This window comes from Ambystoma mexicanum, chromosome 9, assembly GCF_040938575.1.
Source record: "Ambystoma mexicanum isolate Mex_15411 chromosome 9, UKY_AmexF1_1, whole genome shotgun sequence".
NCBI lineage: Eukaryota > Metazoa > Chordata > Amphibia > Caudata > Ambystomatidae > Ambystoma > Ambystoma mexicanum.
Window position 1 is genome coordinate 1,487,099,941 of NC_090931.1, and position 23,701 is coordinate 1,487,123,641.

The following is a 23,701-nucleotide window of genomic DNA, read 5'->3' on the forward strand; positions in this document are numbered from 1 at the left end:
CCTATGCCTGACACACTTGGACCTTCCCTTGCCAGGTGTATTAGGTGGGTTAAGTCACATGCTAGAGGTGGCCTCTATCTTTTCGTAGCACACTCAGCTAGAAGCACATCCCCTCTGAGACATCTCTGGGAGGTGCAAGACTGGAAGTTAGAGTCAGTGGAGTAGTCTGTTCTAAGACATTTACCTTTCAATCTACCTTTTTAAAACTACTAAAACATTCCATCACTGGAGCAATGCTTCATTGAAGATGATGGCTTAGTAGGATTTTGTTCTTAAGCTTTGCCGCTCTCACAATACAGAACGTTACAAACTGCTTCCATAATTTTTTTATTTTACATGCAAAATACACAGAAAATTCACAACTGAAATGGTCAAGCCATGTCAACTATCAATATGGTATTTCTATGTTAAGACTCAGTTCCTATTTATGGTAGTGAGGAGCACGTTTGCATCACATTGGTACAATCTGCTTTACACCGGTGTAGTCTGGTTGACAGTGGGGATTACCCCCAAGGTTTTAAATGCATCATACCCATTTGGTCTTCCCAAAGATGAGCTAGTCTTTGTTAAATATGTTGAACATGGCTCGGGAAGGTTCCGAAAAGACAGACAGCGTGTCCGAGTCGGTCTCGCTTGACGGCAGAAGACTCTCTTCAGCAGGCTCCTGTTCTCTCTGCTTTAAGACCATCTCCAGCCGGCTGCAGCTTTCCCGAACCTGAGGCGGAAAAAAACAACACTGCCCAGTCACATGACAATCAAGAAGGCCCAGTCACATGACAATCAAGAAGCGAGACTCAGGATAAGGGTGTGACAGGATTGTCATAGTCGGCCTTATGCTCCGCCAGTCTATTCCCATACACACTAAGAGGTGCATGACACTTATGGTTCCTAGTTGGCAAAGGTCTCCTTAAAGCTTCTGGTCACTAGGCAGGCTTCCTTGATTATATGCCCCCTGGACCCTTATATTTCCTCTTAAACAAGTGACGGGACAGTGATTTGCAGGATGTTAGCTGGTGCTTGGAATCCTGCTGAGATGGTACTCGTCACAGAAACGGCTGGGGATAGGAGTATCTTCAACTTTCCAGCATTCTGGTGGTAGGGGAGCAGGTTGGGCTATTTTTGTGGGGTAAAGGGCCACAGGGCAGATCATTTACTCAGTGAAATTCAATGGGCTAACCAATGATCATATTCATTGTGGATTTTCTGCTGATATGACTTGCAACTGGCTCAGGAGGCTAGCTCAGGGGCAACACGCTCGTCTTGGAAGCAAGACGACATGGAGCAACACAGGTGTAGAGGAAGTCCCAAATAAAGCCTGCACTCCCATCACCCATTTTGAAGTACCAGGAACGTTCACACCAAAATATGTGACATACGATGAGCAAATAAACCAGCAGAGAGGCGCAGTAGGGCTCTGCCCAGTACCCATCAGAAGAGCAACACCTATTGAAGTACCAATACCCAGACAACCATGGACAGTAAGGTATCCATTGAGAAAACCCTACCAACAAATGAGACAAAATGAGATTGCCTAAGTACCGTCCTTGAAGAAACCAAAACGGCCTTAATGGAAGACGAATGGTGACATCACGAGAGCCCGGACGGACTCAGAGATAGAACAAATGACTAACCAAGAATGACACAAAGAGATGAAATGCCCTGAGAAAAGAGATTGTGAGCTTAAAGTGATAGAAAGCTATCAAAGCGTAAGAGAGTTAAGCTGTAAACAAAATGAATACAGTCATTCAGTTTACGCCTGTACATATGCTTGAAACCGCAAGAAAGCTAAGAAAACAGTGCAGCTTGCTATGCTAAGTAGAAGAATAGTGCGGCAAGCACCATTATACGTAATCTACTTCAAAACGAAGCACATTATTATAAGTGCGATTCCACTTTGCACGAAAAGCAGAATCAACTCAGGTTACTAGAGGCCAAACAAGACAAGATTCATATTGTAGCAAATGAGAAGAGACGGCTGAATCGAAACTCGGCAGATGCAACTCGTGCCAGGAGAGCCAAGGTCATACTAATAGAAGGAATGAACAGTAGCTGCATCTAATTGAAATTTAAGAACAGAATATCCTGTCTTTTAAAGGTCAAGATAAGGAAGCGTAGGCAGGTGGCAAGCTAAATAAGAATTAAATGCACAAATTGAGAGAAGCTAGGCAAATTCACACAGACTGCATCACATGACCATCCGAGCGAGGAGAAGTTCGAGTTCACACCTACGCTTGGCATCCGCCCAGGAAGAGATATCGGAACTTTCCCAGACAGAAGATGCAGTTTCGAGGCCAACCACAGTAAAATAATTGACACATTGTTGTTGAAGTGATGATTGATTGTAACCTTAATTGGAGGAAGGCCGGGTAGGTGAGGGGGCACCCTGCACCTGGCTGACAATTCTGCGTGCTGCTAAGTAAAGTGGAAATGTATGCATGGGGTTGGTGCCAACCCAATCACAATGGACCAAATAATCTAGGGTCCTATAGTTAGTAGAACCAATGGGACGTTATACTTTTAGTGACGTCTACAGTAGTCATTTTTGAAGGAAGGGCTTAGACGCCCACCTGACAGTATTTAGCCAATCCCCTCACTCCGTTGCCATATACAGATATAGTACCTATATTAAAGTTACCTTTTCCTAGCTAATAGAATTGCATGTTAACTTCTAAGTGTAACACGTCATTATGACGAGTTTTGAGTATAAATGCCACTGTTTGTATGAAGTTCGTTGGAGTTGAAGCGAGACGGACTATCGCATCACTGCTGATTGCCATGACTCCCTTTGCCAAACCATTGAGTTGTCCTTATTGAATGGTGTTGGAGTAATAAATCTGCACCCCCTTCCATCTCAAGGTGCAGCTATCTCGTCTTAAAGTACTTCAGAGCAAACCTCGGCTCTATGGGCCAGCTGGGGGTCTCCTGAGTACACTGGTTAGATCCCTGGGTCCACGCTTAGAAACTCCTGGGTATTCTGGTCCAAGTGTGGCCCTCCTGACCCCACCCGACTCGCAGCCCGAAGACTGGAAAATGACTGATGTACATCACTCTTGGGCCCTTCATCACCATCGTCGATGTATCGCAGATATGAGAAACTTTACTCGCTCAACACTGCCATTCAAACCATACCCAACTGACAATATGGAGGACAGTTATCTTCCATCGAATACGTTGACTAACTACAACCTTGAAAACTGATGATATCATCATTACTGGCTTGATGCAGGCACACGTAGACATAAAGCATATAGGCATCCATGCACGAAGCTACACAAACACTCATCAGTTAATTGCAGTTAGACTTGAAACAAATTCTCATGACTCACGTGGAGGACTGACACACACACACACACACACACACACACACACACACACACACACACACACACACACACACCCCCCCCCCCCACCCCCTCCCCAAAGAATACAAATATCCAGCTTGCACATTCTCAACTGCAACTAACAGGGGAATCCATAAGAACAAAGATGGAAGCCATAGGTGCACTGAAGTGAATGGGAAAGATGAGACAGACTTCGAATACATAGAAAAGCGGACAGCCTGATTCAGCCAACGACAGGCAGACAGACAGAGCTTCCAGAGCACATACAGCATACATCCTAGCCAAGGACGAGCAGAGACAGAACGTTTCCAGAGCACATACAGCAATAAGACGCCTGAAAGGACTGCAGCTTAAAATCCTCATAATTACAAGCTCCATTTCGTGGTCCCTACACACGTGACCTGGAAAAACAGGACAATGCTTATTCACTCGAGGTAGATGGAGGGAAGCTGTTTCCATCGAACCAGAGGTGGAAAAAAACAATTACTACAGGGGTTCAAAACTGGATGTACTCTCTCAGGGGTTAAGGGATCAGAGATGGCAACATGATGGGAACACACAGCACCTTCGTGTTCGTTCCCATTGCCTTGAAAGGGTTCACTCAACCTGGTAGCTGTCCAAGGATCCAAGGCTGGGAAGACACGTTCTGTTCAATCCTTAGCTACCTTTCACATTAAGGCCTATTATGTTGCAGTGCCCAATAGTTTCTCTGCTAACCGGCAACTTTGTATTTGTTACATGTAGAGGGTGCCCTGGGGTGAGCCACCAGATATGGCAATGCAATAACCAAACTAAACCCTAAGGATCATATATATAGTTTTCCTAAACTGACCAATCCCCTTGCCAGATATGTTTTGGGGGATGCAACTTGTTCTTGTGATGCCGTGTATGGTTAAAATGGCGTGACACACGTTTGGAGGACGCGAGCTCTGCAAACGTCATGCTGTTGTAGTTTGAACCCTGTCAATTTGTTTGATAATAAATAAAGACAGCACATTTTGCCCTATGGTTGAGTCTTCTCTTCTTGCAGCAGGGATTTTGTTGGGGCCCAAGTACCCTCTTACTGGTAATCGGGGTGGCTGCTAAGAGTGACTCTGCCACTCCTTTACAGTAAGTTGAACAATGCTACTGTACGAAGGTTAAAATGTTCCTTATTGCAAACCTCCTATTCTGGAATCTTGAACAACTTCAATGAAATCATTTGTTGGTATCAGGGTTTTAAACCATATTTAAACTGCTTACGGTTAATCAACTACTGATGACCTGTTACCAGGCTGCACAATAATTTACTGCTGTTACCAGAAGGATCCATCTGCGTCCTTGTTGTGGATTGTGAAGTGACTTTTCTCTCTGGAACTTTGGACTGTGACTGTGAACTGCGCTTTTTGGAACAATGGTGACTTTCTCCCTCCATTTGGCTCGCGCCCTCGTGCCGCCTGGGTTAGGGAAGCTTCCCTGTGCTGTAAACATCCTACAAACATCCGGCCAGGGTCCCCACCATCTCCGCCTACAAATGGTCCTTTAACTCTTCGCTGGCTGGTGCTCTATGCAAGTAGGTGCGCCCCTTGCATCGCAGCGTAACAGGTACGAGTGGGGTTGTCTCTGGGTTACACGGGTGTACTGGTTGGATCTCGAAGAGGTATTGATATTCTGTATCTGTTTTTTTCTTCCTCTAAGCTCTGCTGCCCGCTCCTGCCTTTTCACCTGAGCCCCTGGCCTAGCAGTAGTTACCCTTTCTGCAGGCTGTGCTCTCGAGGGAAAAGTCTCCCTTTCGTCCGTGAAAGGAGGCCCCAGTACTCCTTTGCGACTGGGGCTATTCGAGTGTCTCCGACATCCCGACGGGACACTTGCTGATGTCGACAGCACCTTCTCATAGAACAGGATATTTGGCCATGTTCGCTCTCGGAAGAGGGGCACTCAGTCCTTTGGCTGCGGGCTCTCCTCTATTTTAGTATTGAAAATTATACAAAAAGGCCAGGAAAACATTCTATTTCCAGTTCTGTGAGCATTCCAAATGAAGCAGTGCTGCCCAGCTTTGTTGTTTCAGTTTTGGGTGAATTCCCCTCGATCCACTTGGGCATAAGTAATTTTGTACAGGCTGCCCTGTATAAAAGAACCACGTTGTTAATGTATTAGGACCAAGTTGCAAAAATGTTTCTAGGGCTATGTAATGCCTGTGCGCCCCCCCCTACTCCCGCACGTGTATATTTGAATTATGTAGGTAGATTCTGGGCTGGGTTTGGAAATAAGGTATGGATAGAGTTGCCTTGCTAATTTACTACCAAACTGGGGATTTAATTTAGGGTATTTAATGTTCTTTAAATGTTGTATGACTTATGTTTTAGTCTCGGGAGGATAGCTCAGGAGCAACGTGCTCACCTTGGAAGCAAAACGACACGGAGCAAGACGGGTTCTGGACAACACAGCCTTATGGACGGAGGGAAAATGACTCAGTTACCCAAACAATAGTAATCCCTCTAAGGCCTGTAAAAGCAATACATGTTTTGGAGCTTTCGTGTTGATGGAAAAACATTAAATAGACAAACTGAGTTAGTAATGTGTTTTTGTTTTGTAATATTTAAATAAGCTTGTCTTCATTAGTTAAGCATTTAAATTGCAACATGAGCATGCATTGGGAGTCATGTAAAAGTAAATGATTTCTCTATAAGAGAATGAAAGCCTTTTCCGATGTTTAAGCTTAATCTTTGTTTAGTTTAATAGGATATTGCAGAAACATAAGAACCTGGGAGGAAGGGTCTTGTTGAAAAGATTCTTGCTTGGAAATTCCATTGTTGTTTCGATTTTTAAAAAAAAATCTTTTTCATTTTGGTTGGTTCAAAGTTTTAAACCTTTCAAAACAGATACAATATAAAACAGAATTATTTTGATTTCCAACTATTTGATTAACATTCAATAATATTTTTCCTTTGCAATTCTCTTTACAATATCAGTAACAAATATAGCATGGCAATTGTATAAAATTCAATACATAAGAATTAAAAGGGAATAAAACATAAGTAAGAAGAACAGGGGAGAGACAGCAAAACCCAGACGAGTGCAAAATCTATCAATCAGTTTAAAATAATGCATTCAAAAACTGTACAATTGCAATTCGCACTGACAATTTAGTGTGGGTAAATAACCATTGCCACGCTTGCATAAGGTCCATAGGAGGTAATAGACATGTGACTCTTTGGAAGTGTTGCTTTCTCAAGTCCACCAAATCTGGGCATTCAATTAAACAGTGTTGCAATGTTTCTTTCTGGGTAGGGCATTTGCACCATGATACAGAAATTCTGATTTGGTGAGATCAGCTTCCTTTTTGCTAAAACATCTCGTGTATGCCAGAGATTGAATCTAAAGCCTAGATATTCATTACGCATTTGAGGACAGGGCCACTTATGAAGATAATCAGCTATGGGTCCCAATTTTTTGTGGCCAATCAACATTATATCAAAATCCTTTGCATGAGAGCATTGATTGATGGTGTTTATCCAATCCATTGAAATAATTTTATTTGAGCTCTATCAGGATTGTGTAGGAGTGTATCCAAAGGAATGCCCGCGTCAGCAAGATGCTGAAGCCATTTGCATGGAAACGAGTCTTCAGAGGATGTTAAATAACAGGCTAGTACACGTACTACATTTGCTGACGATAAATTGATTAAACATTTTCTAAGAAGGGCACATCTCTTCCACTGAACTTGGGAGAATAGTGAAGGCAGACCGAGTTCAAACCGTATCATTGCTCGGGATGTGCACTTGGGCAAGCACAACATTCTTTTCCAAAATTTGGCTTCAGTAACGTCCCAAAATTCACGTTCTCGAGGTAATGAAGTTTCTTTACCATACATTAGAATTGGTACTGCTTTCTGTTTGTAGAACATTACAATATGATTGTATGAACATTTTGCAAATTTGTAGGTTAGCAACTTTGCTTGATTGGTTAATGATTGCAACTTTTGTTGTTGAAGTTCCACTATGCCATCATCAGTTCTCAACGAGTTTGTGATCGAGACTCCCAGATACTTATAGAATGGCACTTTTTCTAATTTTTCCGGACCCAAGTACCAGTCCAGGTGTTTGGTGGTGGTCTTGGCTTTGCAATCCTGCACGAGGACTTGTGTTTTCACAATGTTTATGACCATGTTATTTACAGAGGCATAGATATTTAGCTTATTCAACATGTTTTGCAAACCTCTAGGAGTTTGTGATAACATGATGAGATCTTCTGCATATAGTAAATAGTTAATCAATTGTGAGCCTAATTTTGGAGCATCGCAGATGATTGTCATGATCTCTGTTTCCAAAAAGATCAGGACTTGCCCGACTCCCTTGGAAGCAGACCCATAACCCCGGTTCCGAGTGCCAGCCAGTCCCAATTGGGACCTTTTGGACCCTGTCCTGGCGCCAGTGGCACCAGGCTCATAAAGATGCCCAGTCCCAGCACTGGAAGCGCCGGGCTCATAATGCTTGGGTGGACTTACCTGCAGCAGACCATGCTGCTTACTTACCTGCCAGTTGAACCCCTGATCCTCTTCTGTTTGGGACTACTTTTCCTGTTGGGTGGGGCAGGAGCCACTCCCTAGGTTCAGAACACTGGAACTCTTCTGGAAAGCAGGAACTCTTTTCTTACCTAGGCGTGGCTGTTGAAGGAGACACCTAAGCACTACAGGAGGCTATTTAAACCACACCCGATGGATGAATCTTGCTTTGTGTTATTCTGCATTCTCTGCAGCAGAACGCTCATCGTGTCTTCTGCTTCTGATCCTGGGCCTAAGGGAACACAGGCTTACCATCCTGGAATCCAGTCTTCAGCAGCACCTGTAAAGACAAAGAAAGAACAGGTTAGCACTACGGTCTTCAGTGGCAGCACATCTCTTACCTGGTCCATCGGCTGTCACCAACGCCTCGCGCTGCATTCCGGCATCTGAAAGACAAAGGCTTACCTACTCTTCGCATGCTCCGGAGGTCTTCGCACTGCATTCCGGCATCTGAAAGACAAAAGCTTACCAGCTCTTCGCACGCTCCGGAGGCCTTCGGCGCTGCATCCCGCATCTGAAAGACAAAAGAAGGTGCGTTTAAAGACATTGGGCAACTTTATTACTCACGTGCCATTCCTCCTTGCCACGCCAAATCCAGTGGGTATTCCAGCACCCTTCAGCTTCTCTAAAGCTCCGAACTTGTACCTGCAAGATAAAAGGGACAGTTAGTGCGCATCGTGAAGCAGGCTACAAGCGCTTACTTACGTGCTTCCAGGCGCTTCTATTCCTCACGCGGGTTCGATCCTCAACTCTCATCAGCCCGCCATCCTCCATCGCCGGAACCCTGCAAAACAAGAGATATCATTACAAAAGACTTTTAAGACATTTGAAGTGCCCAGAACTTACCGTTCGTGCAGTTAACAACGGACAGCAGTCCTCTGAGGTCAAGAGGCCTGTACCCTTATCCAGTGAAGAAACTGGTTACGGCACCCTGCCCCGAGGCAGATGGAGAGCTCGGCGTTCACTTACCTAAGGTGAGGGCGTTAACCTTTGGGGTTCTACAGGAGAAGAGAAAGGGAAGAGGAGAGAGGCACCCAATAACCCCAGTTCATTAATCCCATATTTTCTATCTGCAGACATCTTACTCTTCGAGTCAGACATACAGTGCACAGAGGTCCAGCCCAAAGAGCCAACCGTGTGTTACACATCACCTTTGAAGATACGGCATTCCCCCAGTCAAGACCGGCGCCTCTGTGGGAATCAGGTGAGCGTTACAGAACACAAAGCCTACCGCAAAACTCCCACCCAGGCGCTATGGAAACCTCGGATACCGACCAGCTAGCCCAGTTACTTGGGGAACTAAGAGCAGAAGTGCATGCAGCCCGTCAGCAAACGAATGCTCTAAGAAGGGAACTGATTATTTCCAAGGAGCAAACAGACGATCTCGCTAGACAATTGCTACAGTCACAAGCCGGACAAACTCCGTTACCTGCATCAGGGGCAAATCTTCCTTCAACATCCTCTACGAACCCAGTGCAGATCAACCTACCTGGGAATGTACCTCTGGCTCCGCCCGAACGATTTTCTGGTGACCCAAAGAGGTTTGCAGTATTTATTAATCAGTGCCGGTTGCACTTCTTATGCCGGCCAGCAGCCTTTCCAACTGATCAAGCTAAGGTAGCTTTCGTGCTTTCGTACCTTAGTGGCAATGCGGCAGACTGGTCGATCCCTCTAGTTAATCAAGATGATCCGGTTCTCCATGATTTTCAAGCTTTTCAGCTCAGTATGGAAAAACTGTTTGCAAGACATTCACAGGGGCAGGCCTTGGACAATGAGCTCCTTTCATTGCGACACGGTAATCAAGACCTTTTGGCTTATATTGCGTCTTTCAACAGACTGATAGTGGAAACTCGATGGCCTGAGGACAAAAGGATTACGCTGTTTTATAGAGGTCTACGTGGAGAGCTCAAAGATGTGTTAGCCCAAGTAGTGAATCCCCCGCAAGACTGTTCGGACTATATTGACTTAGTCGTTCAAATTGACCACAGACTGAAGAACAGGAAGGCCGATCGTTCCAAGTTTGATGCTCGAGTATTTTCCAAACCACCAACTCCTACCAAAGGAGTAGACTCCGGGGAACCCATGCAAATAGGGGGCCTGAAAGGACCACTAACACAAAAGGAGCGGGAAAGGAGAAAACAGCTGCAATTATGCCTCTATTGCGGAAACTCGGGACACTTTCTTCGAGACTGTCCGGTGAAACCAGCCAAGAAGGCAGTAGGAGCTGCAGTTACCAGGCTCACAAACTCCGAGCAGGGAAACGACCTCGCCCGACAAGAATAGAGGTCCTCTTGCCGAGCGTTCAAACCAGTTCCGTGACCTCGCATTTCGTGATACCTATGGTCCTCATTAGCCCTGAACATCCGGATCGATTACATGCGATTGAAGCTTACGTCGACAGCGGTGCCATCGGCAATTATGTGGATCATGAAATGGTTTTGAGGATGAATCTGACTCTTTGTCCAAAGGCTGTAAAGGACGTCATTACTACGGTGGATGGTACGGAGATAGCCTCCGGACCAGTAACGCATACCACCCAAGAAGTGACGCTAGTAAGTCAAGATGGACACCATGAGAAGATCCTGTTCGATGTGATCAAGGCCCCTCAGTTCCAGATTATTCTAGGAATTCCTTGGTTAGAGAAGCACAATCCTCAGATCAATTGGCGAGCAAGAACGGTTCAGTTTCCAGAATGTGTCTCTACTTGTCACCCTCGACCTGGTGTTGCACTGGCAGCAATTTCCTCGGAGGCTCCCCAGTTACCTCCTGAATACTTAGAATTCCAAGATGTTTTCCGGAAGGATCAGGCTAACTCTCTACCTCCTCATAGGTCTTATGACTGCCAGATAGACCTGATACCTGGATCTACTCCTCCTTGTAGTAGAATTTATGCCCTCACCGAGCCTGAGAATGTTCACCTCCGACAATACCTGGATCAATACCTAGCGAATGGGTTTATTCGTCCTTCCAAGTCCCCTGCTTCCTCAGCTTTGTTCTTCGTTCCAAAAAAAGAAGGGGACCTTAGAACTTGTATAGATTATCGCGCCCTGAACCAGATCACCGTTAAGAATAGATATCCGTTACCTTTGATCCCTGAACTCCTGGACCAAGTCAGAAAAGCATGCATATATACAAAGCTGGATCTTAGAGGAGCCTACCACTTGGTACGAGTAAAAGAGGGCGATGAATGGAAGACGGCCTTCTGCACCAAGTATGGGCTATTTGAATATCAGGTCATGCCCTTCGGACTTTGCAATGCCCCGGCCGCCTTTCAATATTTTATGAACGATGTCCTCAGAGAGCTCATAGATGTGTGTGTTGTTGTTTACATTGACGACATCCTCGTTTATTCTTCATCAGAAACTGAACATCGGAAACACGTGAAAATGGTCCTCGAGAGATTGCGTCAACACAAACTTTTCGCTAAGTTGGAAAAATGTGTTTTCAACGTGACTGAAGTTGAATTCTTGGGATTCATATTATCACCTAGCGGAGTGCGTATGGATTCAAAGAAGGTCGATGCAATTCTCAAATGGCCATCGCCATCCTCCGTAAAAGGTGTTCAAAGCATGTTAGGCTTCGCTAACTTTTACCGCAGGTTTATCCCCGAATTCTCTCGAATAGTCCAGCCCATCACCGCCTTGTTAAAGAAAAACAAACGTTTTGAATGGTCTACCGAGGCGGAACAAGCTTTCCAGAATTTGAAGACTAGATTTATCTCTGCACCGATCTTAAAACATCCTCGCCCAGAACTCCCCTACATCGTTGAAACTGATGCTTCGAGCCTTGCCATGGGGGCAGTTCTATCACAAAAGGACCCAGTAACCAATCAGTTGCATCCCGTGGCGTTTTGGTCCCGCAAATTCTCGCCTCCTGAAATCAATTACACTATTACTGATAAGGAACTTCTAGCTATCAAGTCCGCCTTTAAGGCTTGGCGGCATTATCTTCTGGGGGCCCGACACACCGTTACTGTGATTACAGATCACCGAAACCTGCAATATTTGAAAAACGCAAAAGCTCAATCCTCTAGGCAACTCTGTTGGGCACTATTCTTTGCCGAGTTTGACTTCATAATTACCTATCGACCTGGTACAAAAAACGGTAAAGCTGATGCCCTTTCTCGGATGGGAGTGGAAGAACATTTGATCAATCCTAAACCTGTACCTATCATTCCCGAACAAAGAATTCTAGGTGTAATCGCCACACAATCCATAGAGGAAGTTAAGGATAAAGCCAGGCTACTGGTAACTCCAGCAGACATACAGAATTGGCATCTGCAGGGAAAGGACTTTACGGTGAAGGACAACCTATTATATTTCCAAGAACGGTTATACCTGCCCAGCACAGATTTACAGAAAAAGGTAATCTCTTGTTATCACGATTCTTTAATGGAAGGACATCCCGGTATGACCAAGACCTCGGAAAAGATCAAGCGCTACTTCTGGTGGCCATCTTGGAAAAAAGATATGAGAGACTTTATAATGTCCTGTGGAGTATGCGCCCAAAACAAGAGTCAAAAGGAAAAACCAGCCGGCCTCTTACGCCCTATTGACATCCCGCCTCGCCCTTGGCATACGCTTTCTATGGACTTCATCACCGATCTACCGCCATGCTCCGGATACAATACGATCCTAGTAATCGTGGACCTATTCTCCAAGATGGCGCATTTCATTCCACTCAAAGGCTTACCAACAGCAGCAACTCTGGCCCGAGAATTTCTCGAAAACATCGTCCGACTGCACGGTTTTCCTTCAGTTCTAATTTCGGATCGAGGTAGTCAATTTATTTCTCATTTTTGGCGAAGTTGCTGTCGGTCGGCTCAAATTGATGTGAGACTTTCGACCAGCCACCACCCTCAAACCGACGGACAAACCGAGAGGACCAATCAAACTCTGGAACAGTATTTGCGCTGCATGCTACAACAAACTGAAAAAACTTGGAAAGATATCCTTTGGATAGCCGAATATGCCTACAATAACTCTGTCCACTCGGGAACTGGGAAAACCCCGTTTTTTCTTTTATACGGTAGTCACCCTCGAACCTCGGAGTTGGATCCACTCCAAGATCTTGGAACACCAGCAGTAGACCACCTGCATTCTACAATCACCCAAGCCTTTAAGGAAGCCGTTTCTCACCTTCAAAGGGCTAAAGAACAATACAAGAAAGGAGCAGACCAACATCGGAAGGAAGCCCCCCAATATCAAGTAGGAGATCAAGTCTGGTTATCCACCAAATATCTACCTCTAAAAGGACCACGCACATTCAACCCAAGATACCTTGGTCCCTATTCCATCACTACCATAGTAAATCCAGTAGCGGTCAAGTTGGACTTGCCCCCTCACATGAAGATACATCCGGTCTTCCACGTCTCTCTATTAAAACCCGTGCAACCTCAAACCCGACTAACTACATCTCCAAAACCCATTCTAGTTGATGGAGAACTCGAGTTTGAAGTCAAAAGCATCCTGGATTCCAAGATCTCCAAATCTAAACTATTTTACCTGATTGACTGGAAAGGCTACGGTCCCCAAGAAAGATCCTGGGAACCTGCAGAATATGTCCACGCGCCTCGTCTAATCAAAAGATTTCATCGAACATTTCCTAACAAGCCCAAACCCCCGGAGAAGCCCGGTTTGGGAGGGGCCTTGAGGGGGGGTGCTGTCATGATCTCTGTTTCCAAAAAGATCAGGACTTGCCCGACTCCCTTGGAAGCAGACCCATAACCCCGGTTCCGAGTGCCAGCCAGTCCCAATTGGGACCTTTTGGACCCTGTCCTGGCGCCAGTGGCACCAGGCTCATAAAGATGCCCAGTCCCAGCGCTGGAAGCGCCGGGCTCATAATGCTTGGGTGGACTTACCTGCAGCAGACCATGCTGCTTACTTACCTGCCAGTTGAACCCCTGATCCTCTTCTGTTTGGGACTACTTTTCCTGTTGGGTGGGGCAGGAGCCACTCCCTAGGTTCAGAACACTGGAACTCTTCTGGAAAGCAGGAACTCTTTTCTTACCTAGGCGTGGCTGTGGAAGGAGACACCTAAGCACTACAGGAGGCTATTTAAACCACACCCGATGGATGAATCTTGCTTTGTGTTATTCTGCATTCTCTGCAGCAGAACGCTCATCGTGTCTTCTGCTTCTGATCCTGGGCCTAAGGGAACAAAGGCTTACCATCCTGGAATCCAGTCTTCAGCAGCACCTGTAAAGACAAAGAAAGAACAGGTTAGCACTACGGTCTTCAGTGGCAGCACATCTCTTACCTGGTCCATCGGCTGTCACCAACGCCTCGCGCTGCATTCCGGCATCTGAAAGACAAAGGCTTACCTACTCTTCGCATGCTCCGGAGGTCTTCGCACTGCATTCCGGCATCTGAAAGACAAAAGCTTACCAGCTCTTTGCACGCTCCGGAGGCCTTCGGCGCTGCATCCCGCATCTGAAAGACAAAAGAAGGTGCGTTTAAAGACATTGGGCAACTTTATTACTCACGTGCCATTCCTCCTTCCCACGCCGAATCCAGTGGGTATTCCAGCACCCTTCAGCTTCTCTAAAGCTCCGAACTTGTACCTGCAAGATAAAAGGGACAGTTAGTGCGCATCATGAAGCAGGCTACAAGCGCTTACTTACGTGCTTCCAGGCGCTTCTATTCCTCACGCGGGTTCGATCCTCAACTCTCATCAGCCCGCCATCCTCCATCGCCGGAACCCTGAAAAACAAGAGATATCATTACAAAAAACTTTTAAGACATTTGAAGTGCCCTGCAGTTAACGACGGACAGCAGTCCTCTGAGGTCAAGAGGCCTGCACCCTTATCCAGTGAAGAAACTGGTTACGGCACCCTGCCCCGAGGCAGATGGAGAGCTCGGCGTTCACTTACCTAAGGTGAGGGCGTTAACCTTTGGGGTTCTACAGGAGAAGAGAAAGGGAAGAGGAGAGAGGCACCCAATAACCCCATTTCATTAATCCCATATTTTCTATCTGCAGACATCTTACTCTTCGAGTCAGACATACAGTGCACAGAGGTCCAGCCCAAAGAGCCAGCCGTGTGTTACACATCACCTTTGAAGATACGGCATTCACCCAGTCAAGACCGGCGCCTCTGCGGGAATCAGGTGAGCGTTACAATGATGTCTTGAAAGGCACACCTTTTGTCAAGTATGAAAAGATTTAATAAGGTTGATGACAAGATGCACCCTTGCTTAAGCCCTCTATGAGTTTGAATATGTGAGGATAGCTGGCCATCCAACGTTAGCCTAACTTGCATAGAGGTGTGAGTATGCAATAACATAATTAAGGCTAATAATGAGGGAGGACAATTATACTTGCTTAGCTTCTGGTATAGTAATAACCGATCAATCGAGTCAAAGGCAACTCTAAAGTCTACAAATGCTAAGAACAAGTTTTGTTCACGCTTTACATATTTCGCTTTAATGAGATTCAAAATCATGATATTCGGAATGGTTCCTACTCCTGTTACAAATCCTGATTGTAGAGGATCAAGTAAGTTTGAATTAGAGATCCAACTATTAAGCTCTTTGAGCAGGATGCATGCAAAGATCTTCCCAAGCGCATCCAAAAGGGCTATTGGCCGATAACTGCTTGGGGCTTGTCGGTCCCCTTTTTTATATATGGGTACAGTTATTGAATGTTGCCAGGATTGAGGAATAGTTTGATATTTGTTGACTACAGCAAAGATGTTGTAAAGGATTTGTGCCCACAGAGTTGGATTTTATTTAAATGCATAATTCGAGAGGCCATCCGGGCCACAGGCTCTCGAGCGACTAATAGTTTTAATACATAATTGAATATCCAAGAGATCAAACTTAAGAAAGAACTTAGATGGGCAAGGCAAATCATCAAGACTCAGATTGTTTGCTGGGGGGCATATAAAGTGTTCAAATGATTGATTCAGTTGTTTTCTGTCACGCTATTAGCTTGCCGTCCAATATGGCTACCATTGATTATGGCCCATGTTCTCGATGAATCCTTAGCTTGTATCAAGTTTAACACGAAATTGGCAAAGGCCATCTTCTTGATATAACGCGGCCCACCTTGCTCTCAACCAGTTTTTGTATCTGGTTTTGCTATTTGCAAGCACCAGGCCTCTTATACCTACATGGAGTCAGAGGATGTTTCTTTTCTCAGCCCTAAACTCTGCTTTTCTCGCTTTTAGCTCCCTATCATACTGATGCAACGATGTTTAAGAGGTGTACATTTCTTAGATTTGCCAGTCAAAAAGGGTGGCATCTTCGCATAATATGATGTATCTGAGGTGAGGTAATGTTCTTTTGAAGAGAGATGTTGTGTCAAGAATTTATTATAATTATGTAGATGTGGCTCCAGACATCATAGTCTATTACCTCACAAGTGGCACACAAGTTCGAGAGTACTACAGCCTTTTTGATGTTCATACACCCTGAACCAGAACGCCATTTGGCAGTCAGCAATTCATGATCGCTATGATGTGAGTTTATGATCTGAAACACATTCACTGTTGGGAACGGGGCAGCACTCATATAAATGTAATCAATCCAAGCAACGGATTCCCCCCCGATGCCATGTCAGGTGCGTGGGAATATCGGACGAACAGGATTTATTGAGCATTATCAAATTGTGGGCTGTGGTGAATTTATTCCACAGTCTCAATCTCAAAGATGATTTGAACGTGGCTTTGCCCAGACAATTAAGATTAAGATCACCTGCAATAACAGTGTATTTAATTGAGTTATCTTGCGAGATTGCAAGCATATGATCATAAAGAGTTTCAATAAACGTGAATCCGAAATACCCGCTGGATTCCAGTACAAGTTAATAAATGCATATTCCTGCGATCTGGTTGTAACCTTTACCATTTGTACAAAGCCATTAATCGTCAGCCATTACTCCGACGTTGGCCCTGGTTGAGTTTTGATCGCTATAAGAAGTCCTGAGGTCGGGCGACCATTGGTCGATTTGGAGGCAGCATTTAGGAAGACATCAAAACCATCTAGCAGTGGAGGGTTCATGAGCCAATTTTCTTGGAGCATTATATTGTTATAGTTCATGAGATCCTTGAAACTCACTGCTAGATGCTTAAAGCCCCTTGTATTCCAACAGACCGACGCACATGTGTCCCCTGAATCAACGTGTGTTGGCTATTTATGAGCATGTGAGCAAGTGCAGACCACAGGTTCATTTTGAGCATTGGGAGCACCATTGGTAGTGAATTTGGCCTTTTCACTATGAGGCTCCTGTTTTGAATTCACTTGCTGACTTGGAAATCAGCCATTGCAATATCAAATCCCAAATTATGAAGGGGTTCTTTCGCTAGCCAAATGGCGTTTTGCACAACTCTGGAATTCATCCAGAGTTTTATGGCCAAGGTCGACTTGTTTTTAGGAAATTCCACACGTGCAATATCAGATGACCTAATGTCTTCCAATTGAGGCAAATCCGAAGCCAAAGCAGCACGTCAATTCAAGATATATTGTGGCGATGGTGCTGGACAACACGTTAAAGTCAAGGCATAGGTCGCTGGACGCTTCACCACTGAAGGGAACAGCGATTCTGCGGATACACAAACCTTTTTTTCATTACTTTTGATGGATCCCTCTAAGTTGGCAGGATTCAACAGTCCTGTCAGTGCTGTCTGAAGTAGTTGCATCACTTGAGCTGAGCGTATTGCAACCGGCTCCCTAATTTGGGGTTCTTTTGACGCCGAGGGCGTGGTTTCTGAATTAGGACACGTAGGGACTTGTTTGCAAGGTTTAAACGCCTCCGTAAGCACAGATGATGCCAAGAGCTTGTCCTCACAATCTCTTTCGGCTCGGATATGATCAGAATCTGATTGCTTCACAGGAACAGCTGATATACCTCGGCTCACCGGCTCTTAGGCTTTCACCTTTGAGTTCACGGTGATATCCGATGTTTTGTTGGGCGGACGACGTTTCAACATATAATCATCCTCAGCTTTACGAATCTCACGCCGCTGAAGCGTTTGGGAGTCACTAGCTTGGGAGTGAGACTTTGGACGGCGTACCTCACCAGATTGTTTCTTTGAAACGGCAGCCACCAAACTATCTAGGGGGCATAGGGTGTTACTTCCTTTGATGTTACATTATTGGCAAAAAAGGTCACCTTTTTAGCCAAATCAAGTCTCTGATACTTTTTGGAGATGGCTTTAGAGGTCAGGAGCGAGTTCTTCATTACTTTAGGCATTGATAATACCTTAATAAATTGTTTAGTTTTCGCTCTGCTAGTTTTTGTTTGGGTCTTCTGGTTTTTTTGATAATTTTGAAGACCGAGGATCCTCTGAAGACTTTGTCTTGGGTTTATTAAAGATGGTGTAAGCAGTTGTTTTGTTTTTTGAAGGTTTTGCTGGCACTTGCTGCGAGACAGGCAATCGAGAATCTGACGCCTGCAAGGCAACAGGTGTAATCGGAGGTAAGTTTACACAATTTAGAGCTGCTTCTGTGAAATTTGACCCGCTTTTATGTCCTTTCCTGCAAAGGGGGCGTGGCCACACACGATACAAGCAAAATACAGCTAAAATAAAGAAAGAAAGCTGTAATATCGTATTACCAAAAGTCAAATAGGCTCTTATTGGACACAGTTCAAAGGACAAGGTATACCGTGCTTCTTTAGTCCATTAGGTTCGCTTGAAAAATGAAAAGCACACGGAGCAATGAGTCACACTGAAGCAGTCGGGAAGGCAAAGAGGCACTCAGTAGGCACTCAATAGGCACTCCGCTAGGTGCGCACGCGCTGGTGCGCGCGGGGACCCGCTTTTACGTCCTTTCCTGCAAAGGGGGCGTGGCCACACACGATACAAGCATAATACAGCGTGCTTCTTTAGTCCATTAAGTTCGCTTAAAAAATGAAAAGCACACGGAGCAATGAGTCACAACGAAGCAGTCGGGAAGGCAAAGAGGCACAACATTGTTGTTTCACTGTTTGCTTTCGATGACAGAATGTTCAGAATGCAGTCAATACCGGTAGTTATTGACTGCACTCAGAACATTCTGACAGGCTCACAGGACAGTAATGATCTCCATGTGCCAATAATATCTAGAGCATTTTGTATCTGATTTGGATTCACTTACATTTGATCTTGAGAGTCGAGTGTTTTTAAATCTGCTGTTTTGTTGATTTCAATTTGGTTTTAACTGATGTATAACACACATGTCACATGTATATATATACATGTGGATATACATTTATATAAGTGTGGAATGTTAGATGAATGTAATAATTATTGTCGTGTTGTATTTTTATGGTTGATCCAACCACTAGAAAGTTTATAACTGACTATTTTAATGACATCTTTTTGAAATAATTTGTATGTGCATGTTTTTTTTCTTTTTAAACGCACATTGGTGTAATCCTATTTTAAATAGAGGAGAGCGAAAATGAAGTCAGTGGTTTTGAAATTCTTGAAAACCATCTGATAATTCTTAATATAAATTAATCCTGGGTGTGTTTATAAAACACAGCAGGGTGCTATTTCTGCTACTGTCTTGTCAGAGTGACTGCAGTAAACTGTAGTACTGTTCAATCTCCAGCACAATGCACCCGCCAAAAAACGCATCTTGATTTTTAATCTTTCCAACCTTTTAAACAAAGTACCTGTTCTCATCGTAATCAACATATTTTAGGAATTGTAGTACGTGTTTGAGTAAATAAGTAACTGTAAACTTTCCAAAGATCTGAACAATATCTGTCTAATTTGTATTCACAATCGGTTTTAATTTGATTGAATGTCATTTTTTGTACATTGACTCTCATTATAAACATTTGAAAAGTCAATTTTGTGTCAAATATAATTGTAATTGGTTATTTATAACGTGTTTGATACCCATTGGTTTCTAAGGGCAGACCTAGGGATCGAACCTGCTTTGCTCCGTGTCATTTTACTTCCAAGGGGAGCACATTGCCTCTGAGCTAACCTCTCGAGACCTGTCTCTCTTCCTGTCCTGTCACCCTACCTGCTCCCAGTCTGATTGGTTTGGCAATAGTAAGGACCAGGAAATGTGATTGCCAAAAAGAAAACGCTGCCATATTTCAGACAATTGAAAGTTTGCTTTCTAGTGCTGATTGGCTGGTTAGTTGCTGAAGTCTGGCACCCAATGAGTACAATTAAAAAGGGGAACTGTCATGTCTACATTGGTACTGCTCTTGGTGTAACGAGAATCTCCCTCCTGGCAGCTACTGGTTGCTCTCCGAGTGGTTCCTGCAAACATAGGGTTCCAGGATGATTCCTCTCAACAGGGAACATAGATGTTCCATTGACTTATTCCAATTATGAAAGTGACTTGGGATTGTAACAACGCTTTAGTGGCATCCTGATGTGCTGGGTTCCATGAAGGTGGTAGAACTCTGGACATCTCAATGATGAAAGAGGCCAACTTGAAAGTGCCTCATTAAGGCATCTCTCCACACCATAAAATTCCCTGACCTTTGCTGTGTAATGTTATGATATGTTATGTTATATGGCATTGGTATAGCGCCTAATGCCATTGGTAGGGTCTCAATGCACTGTGGGGTGAATGCTCTTGGAGAACCGAGGTCTGAGATGTGAGATTTGAAGGAGGATTCTAGAATGCGTTTGTGCATTTATAGCCAGCACAAAGGTAGGTAGGGGTGGTTAAGTCCCTGATAGCGACCCATGGAGATCTGGCTAGTGGATGGATGCTGTGATAGACTGTCAAGGAGACTGCTGGGAGGATAGCGCTGGGGCAACGTGCTCGCCTTGGATGCAAGATGACTCGGAGAAACACAGGTTCGATCCCCAGGGCTGCGCTTAGTAAACCTCTGGGTATTAAGTGTGTTATAAATAACCAATCCTCACAGCTGGACCAAATTTTTTGTGGGACTCAGCTGCATTCTAATGGTAGAGGTAATGTGCGTTATGTCGAGTAGTGAATTGCTGCAGATGTGTGCGGGTGAGTGGCCGTGCCCTGGGCAGGATGTGGCTATGTTCTATTTAGATGGAGTGCTATACGTACCAGAGTATCCCTGTAGGCTTCAGAATGCAAGCCTACAACATTGTCCCTGTGCAAGAAGATGCGGGTTAGTGGCACAAAACAGCAGCGAGATGCAAAGTGCGATCCTACAACACTATCTCTGTGGAAAAGGAAGCAATGCAGTGGCACCAAGTATAGTTAGATTCAAAGTACAGGACTACAGTGCCATCACTGTGGGAAAGATGCAGGGCAGCGGCACACAATACAGCTAGATTCAAAATACAGCTAGAATCAAAACACAGCCCAATTATAGCACTTGATGAACCCACAAAATATTGTTCCCCACCTGATTGTTGCAGAAGACAGGGGTTGTGGCATGGCAGGAGCTAGAGCGCCCATGACAAACAGGCAAACAGGTGTTGGAGGTGCCCTTTGCCTGAGCCTTGAGCCGGCTGCCCTGGGAGGAGGGCTCAAATAGGTGTTCTGGATCTCGTGGCAGCCAGGGCGGCAGTGGGAGGGGGAGGAGTGGCTGAAACTCGGGCCCGGAGGGTCCTGGGTGAGTGCTGTGGTTCTCGGAGCACAGCAGAAAAATAAATAACTAAATAAAGCCTCAAGCAGGGCTAAAGCCTGGAGAGAAGGGCCGCTAGGCCCTGAGAAGTGATCCAGTGGCCAGGCGGGCATCTGTCACGGGCATCAACATTTCAGCCAGAGTAGTACTGGGATGTCAGAGCCGTGCCCCTGCTGATCTGCCACTCTGCAGTGGAGGCGTGTCTGGTGGAAGCGGTCCTGCTAAAGCCGCACCCCTCCCTAGGAATATCTACTGGGGATACACGGGCCACGTGAAGCAACAGGCATCAGACATTTCTAGCAGATTCTAGAACCCAGCTTTCAACATTCACTTTACCAAACAAAAGAGCCTGAGCTTACCCAACAGACCCCAGAAGCTAGACCCCAGAAGCCATGCCCAGGGCTCTTGGGATGGACTGGCCACCTGAGCATGAAATATTCGTGGAGCATTGGTTTCACTCAGCTCTTACCAAATTTGGGTCAATGGTTAACGGGTCTTGTTGGGTTAAGAGAGCTTGGGTATGTGCCTCGGAACACTGATAAGCGACTTTTGATGAAAAGGGCCCGCAATGAGTGGGGCCCCTTCCTCTACCCTCCCCTGGAAAATTCTGCTTTATCACTCTTCTGTGTTCTCTTCTCCTCCTTCTCTCTTGTCCCAGCTTTTGCACTCCCCTTTATGTCTTTTTGCTTTGCTCATCCTCCTCTACTCAATATTACCATTTCCAGGTCTTTACACTCTCTTGTTTTTTGTTTACCTCTATTCTCCCTTCAAGTTCAATTCTGCCTGTCCTGCTCTCTCCGCTCCAGCTTTGTTCTTCTCTTTTGGATCATTCCTCCCCAGTGGAGAATCTCTCCTGCCTGCTTTACTCTCTCCTCTCCCATTCAGTTATGTACTGCTCTGCTTCCCTGGCTCTCTCCAGCTCTGTTCTGCTGGGTTTACTCTTTCCTTCTGGCTATCTTGGCTTCTGCTGCTTGATCTGGCTCTCCTCTTTTTTCCCCTGCCCTGGGCTGCCGGGTTTATTCTTTCCTTCTGGCTATCTCGGCCTCCGCTGCTTGATCTGCCCCTCTCCTGTCTTCACCAGCTCTGTTCTGCCGGGTTTACTCTTTCCTTCTGGCTATCCTGGCTTCTACTGCTTGTTCTGGCTCTCTCCTGTCTGGTCCAGCTCTGGTCTGCCTGTTTACTCTTTCCTTTTGGTTCTCCTGGATCCTACCGCGTGGCTGGCTCTCTCCTGTCTACTCTAGCTCTGTTCTGCCTGTTTTACTCTTTTCATTTGGTTCTCCTGGCTTCTGCTGCTTGGTCTAGCGCTCTAATGTCTTCAGTTCTGCAGACTTGTTCTGCCTGTTTTACTCTTTCCTTCTGGTTCTCATGGCTTCTGCTGCTTGTTCTGGCTCTCTCGTGTCTTCTCCAGCTCTGTTCTGCCTGTTTTGTCTTTCCTTCTGGCTGTCTTGGCTTCTACCATTTGGTCTGGCTCTCCTCTTTCTTCCCCTGCCCTGGGCTGCCTGTTTTACCCTTTCCTTCTGGCTATCTTGGCTACTACTGCTTAGTCTGGCTCTCTCCTTTCTGCTCTTCCCCTGCTCTGTGCTGCCTGTTTTACTCTTTCCTGATAACTATTCTGGTTTCTGCTGCTTGGGCTGGCTCTCTTCTGTCTTCTCCAGCTCTGTTCTGCCTGTTTTACTCTTTCCTTTTGGTTCTCCTGGCTTCTGCTGCTTGGTCTAGCTCTCTCCTGTCTTCAGTTCTGTTCTGCCTGTTTTACTCTTTCCTTATTGCTCTCCTGGCTTCTGCTGCTTGGTCTGGCTCTCTCCTGGCTTCTCCAGCTCTGTTTTGTCTATTTTCCTCTTTCTTTCTGGCTCATCTGGATCATACCGCTTGGGCTGGCTCTCTCCTGTCTTCTCCAGCTCTGTTCTGTCTGTTTTTCTCTTTCTTTCTGGCTCTCCTGGATCCTACGGCGTGGCTGGCTCTCTCCTGTCTACTCTAGCTCTGTTCTGCCTGTTTTACTCTTTTCTTTTGGTTCTCCTGGCTTCTGCTGCTTGGTCTAGCGCTCTAATGTCTTCAGTTCTGCAGATCTGTTCTGCCTGTTTTACTCTTTCCTTCTGGCTCTCATGGCATCTGCTGCTTGGCCTGGCTCTCTCATGTCTTTTCCAGCTCTGTTCTGCCCGTTTTTCTCTTTCCTGCTAGCACTCTTGGCTTCTGCCGCTTGATCTGGCTCTCTCCTGTCCTCACCAGCTCTGTTCTCCCTGTTTTTCTCTTTCATGCAAGCTCTCCTGGCTTCCACTGCTTGGTCTGGCTCTCTCCTGGACCCCTCGCTGTCAAGAGG

At 45.4% G+C, this 23,701-nt stretch overlaps 1 protein-coding gene across 1 annotated transcript in view; it reads right to left on the minus strand.

The window, feature by feature from the left end:
• Window positions 1–316: 316 nt before the first annotated feature.
• LOC138489822 (uncharacterized) overlaps window positions 317–23,701 on the minus strand; it is a 47,157-nt gene continuing 23,772 nt past the window's right edge. Inside the window, exon 3 of the mRNA XM_069617398.1 lies at window positions 317–715. Within this exon, the coding sequence (XP_069473499.1) occupies window positions 557–715 (159 nt within the window). The 3' untranslated portion in view covers window positions 317–556. The remainder of the gene's footprint in view (window positions 716–23,701) is intronic.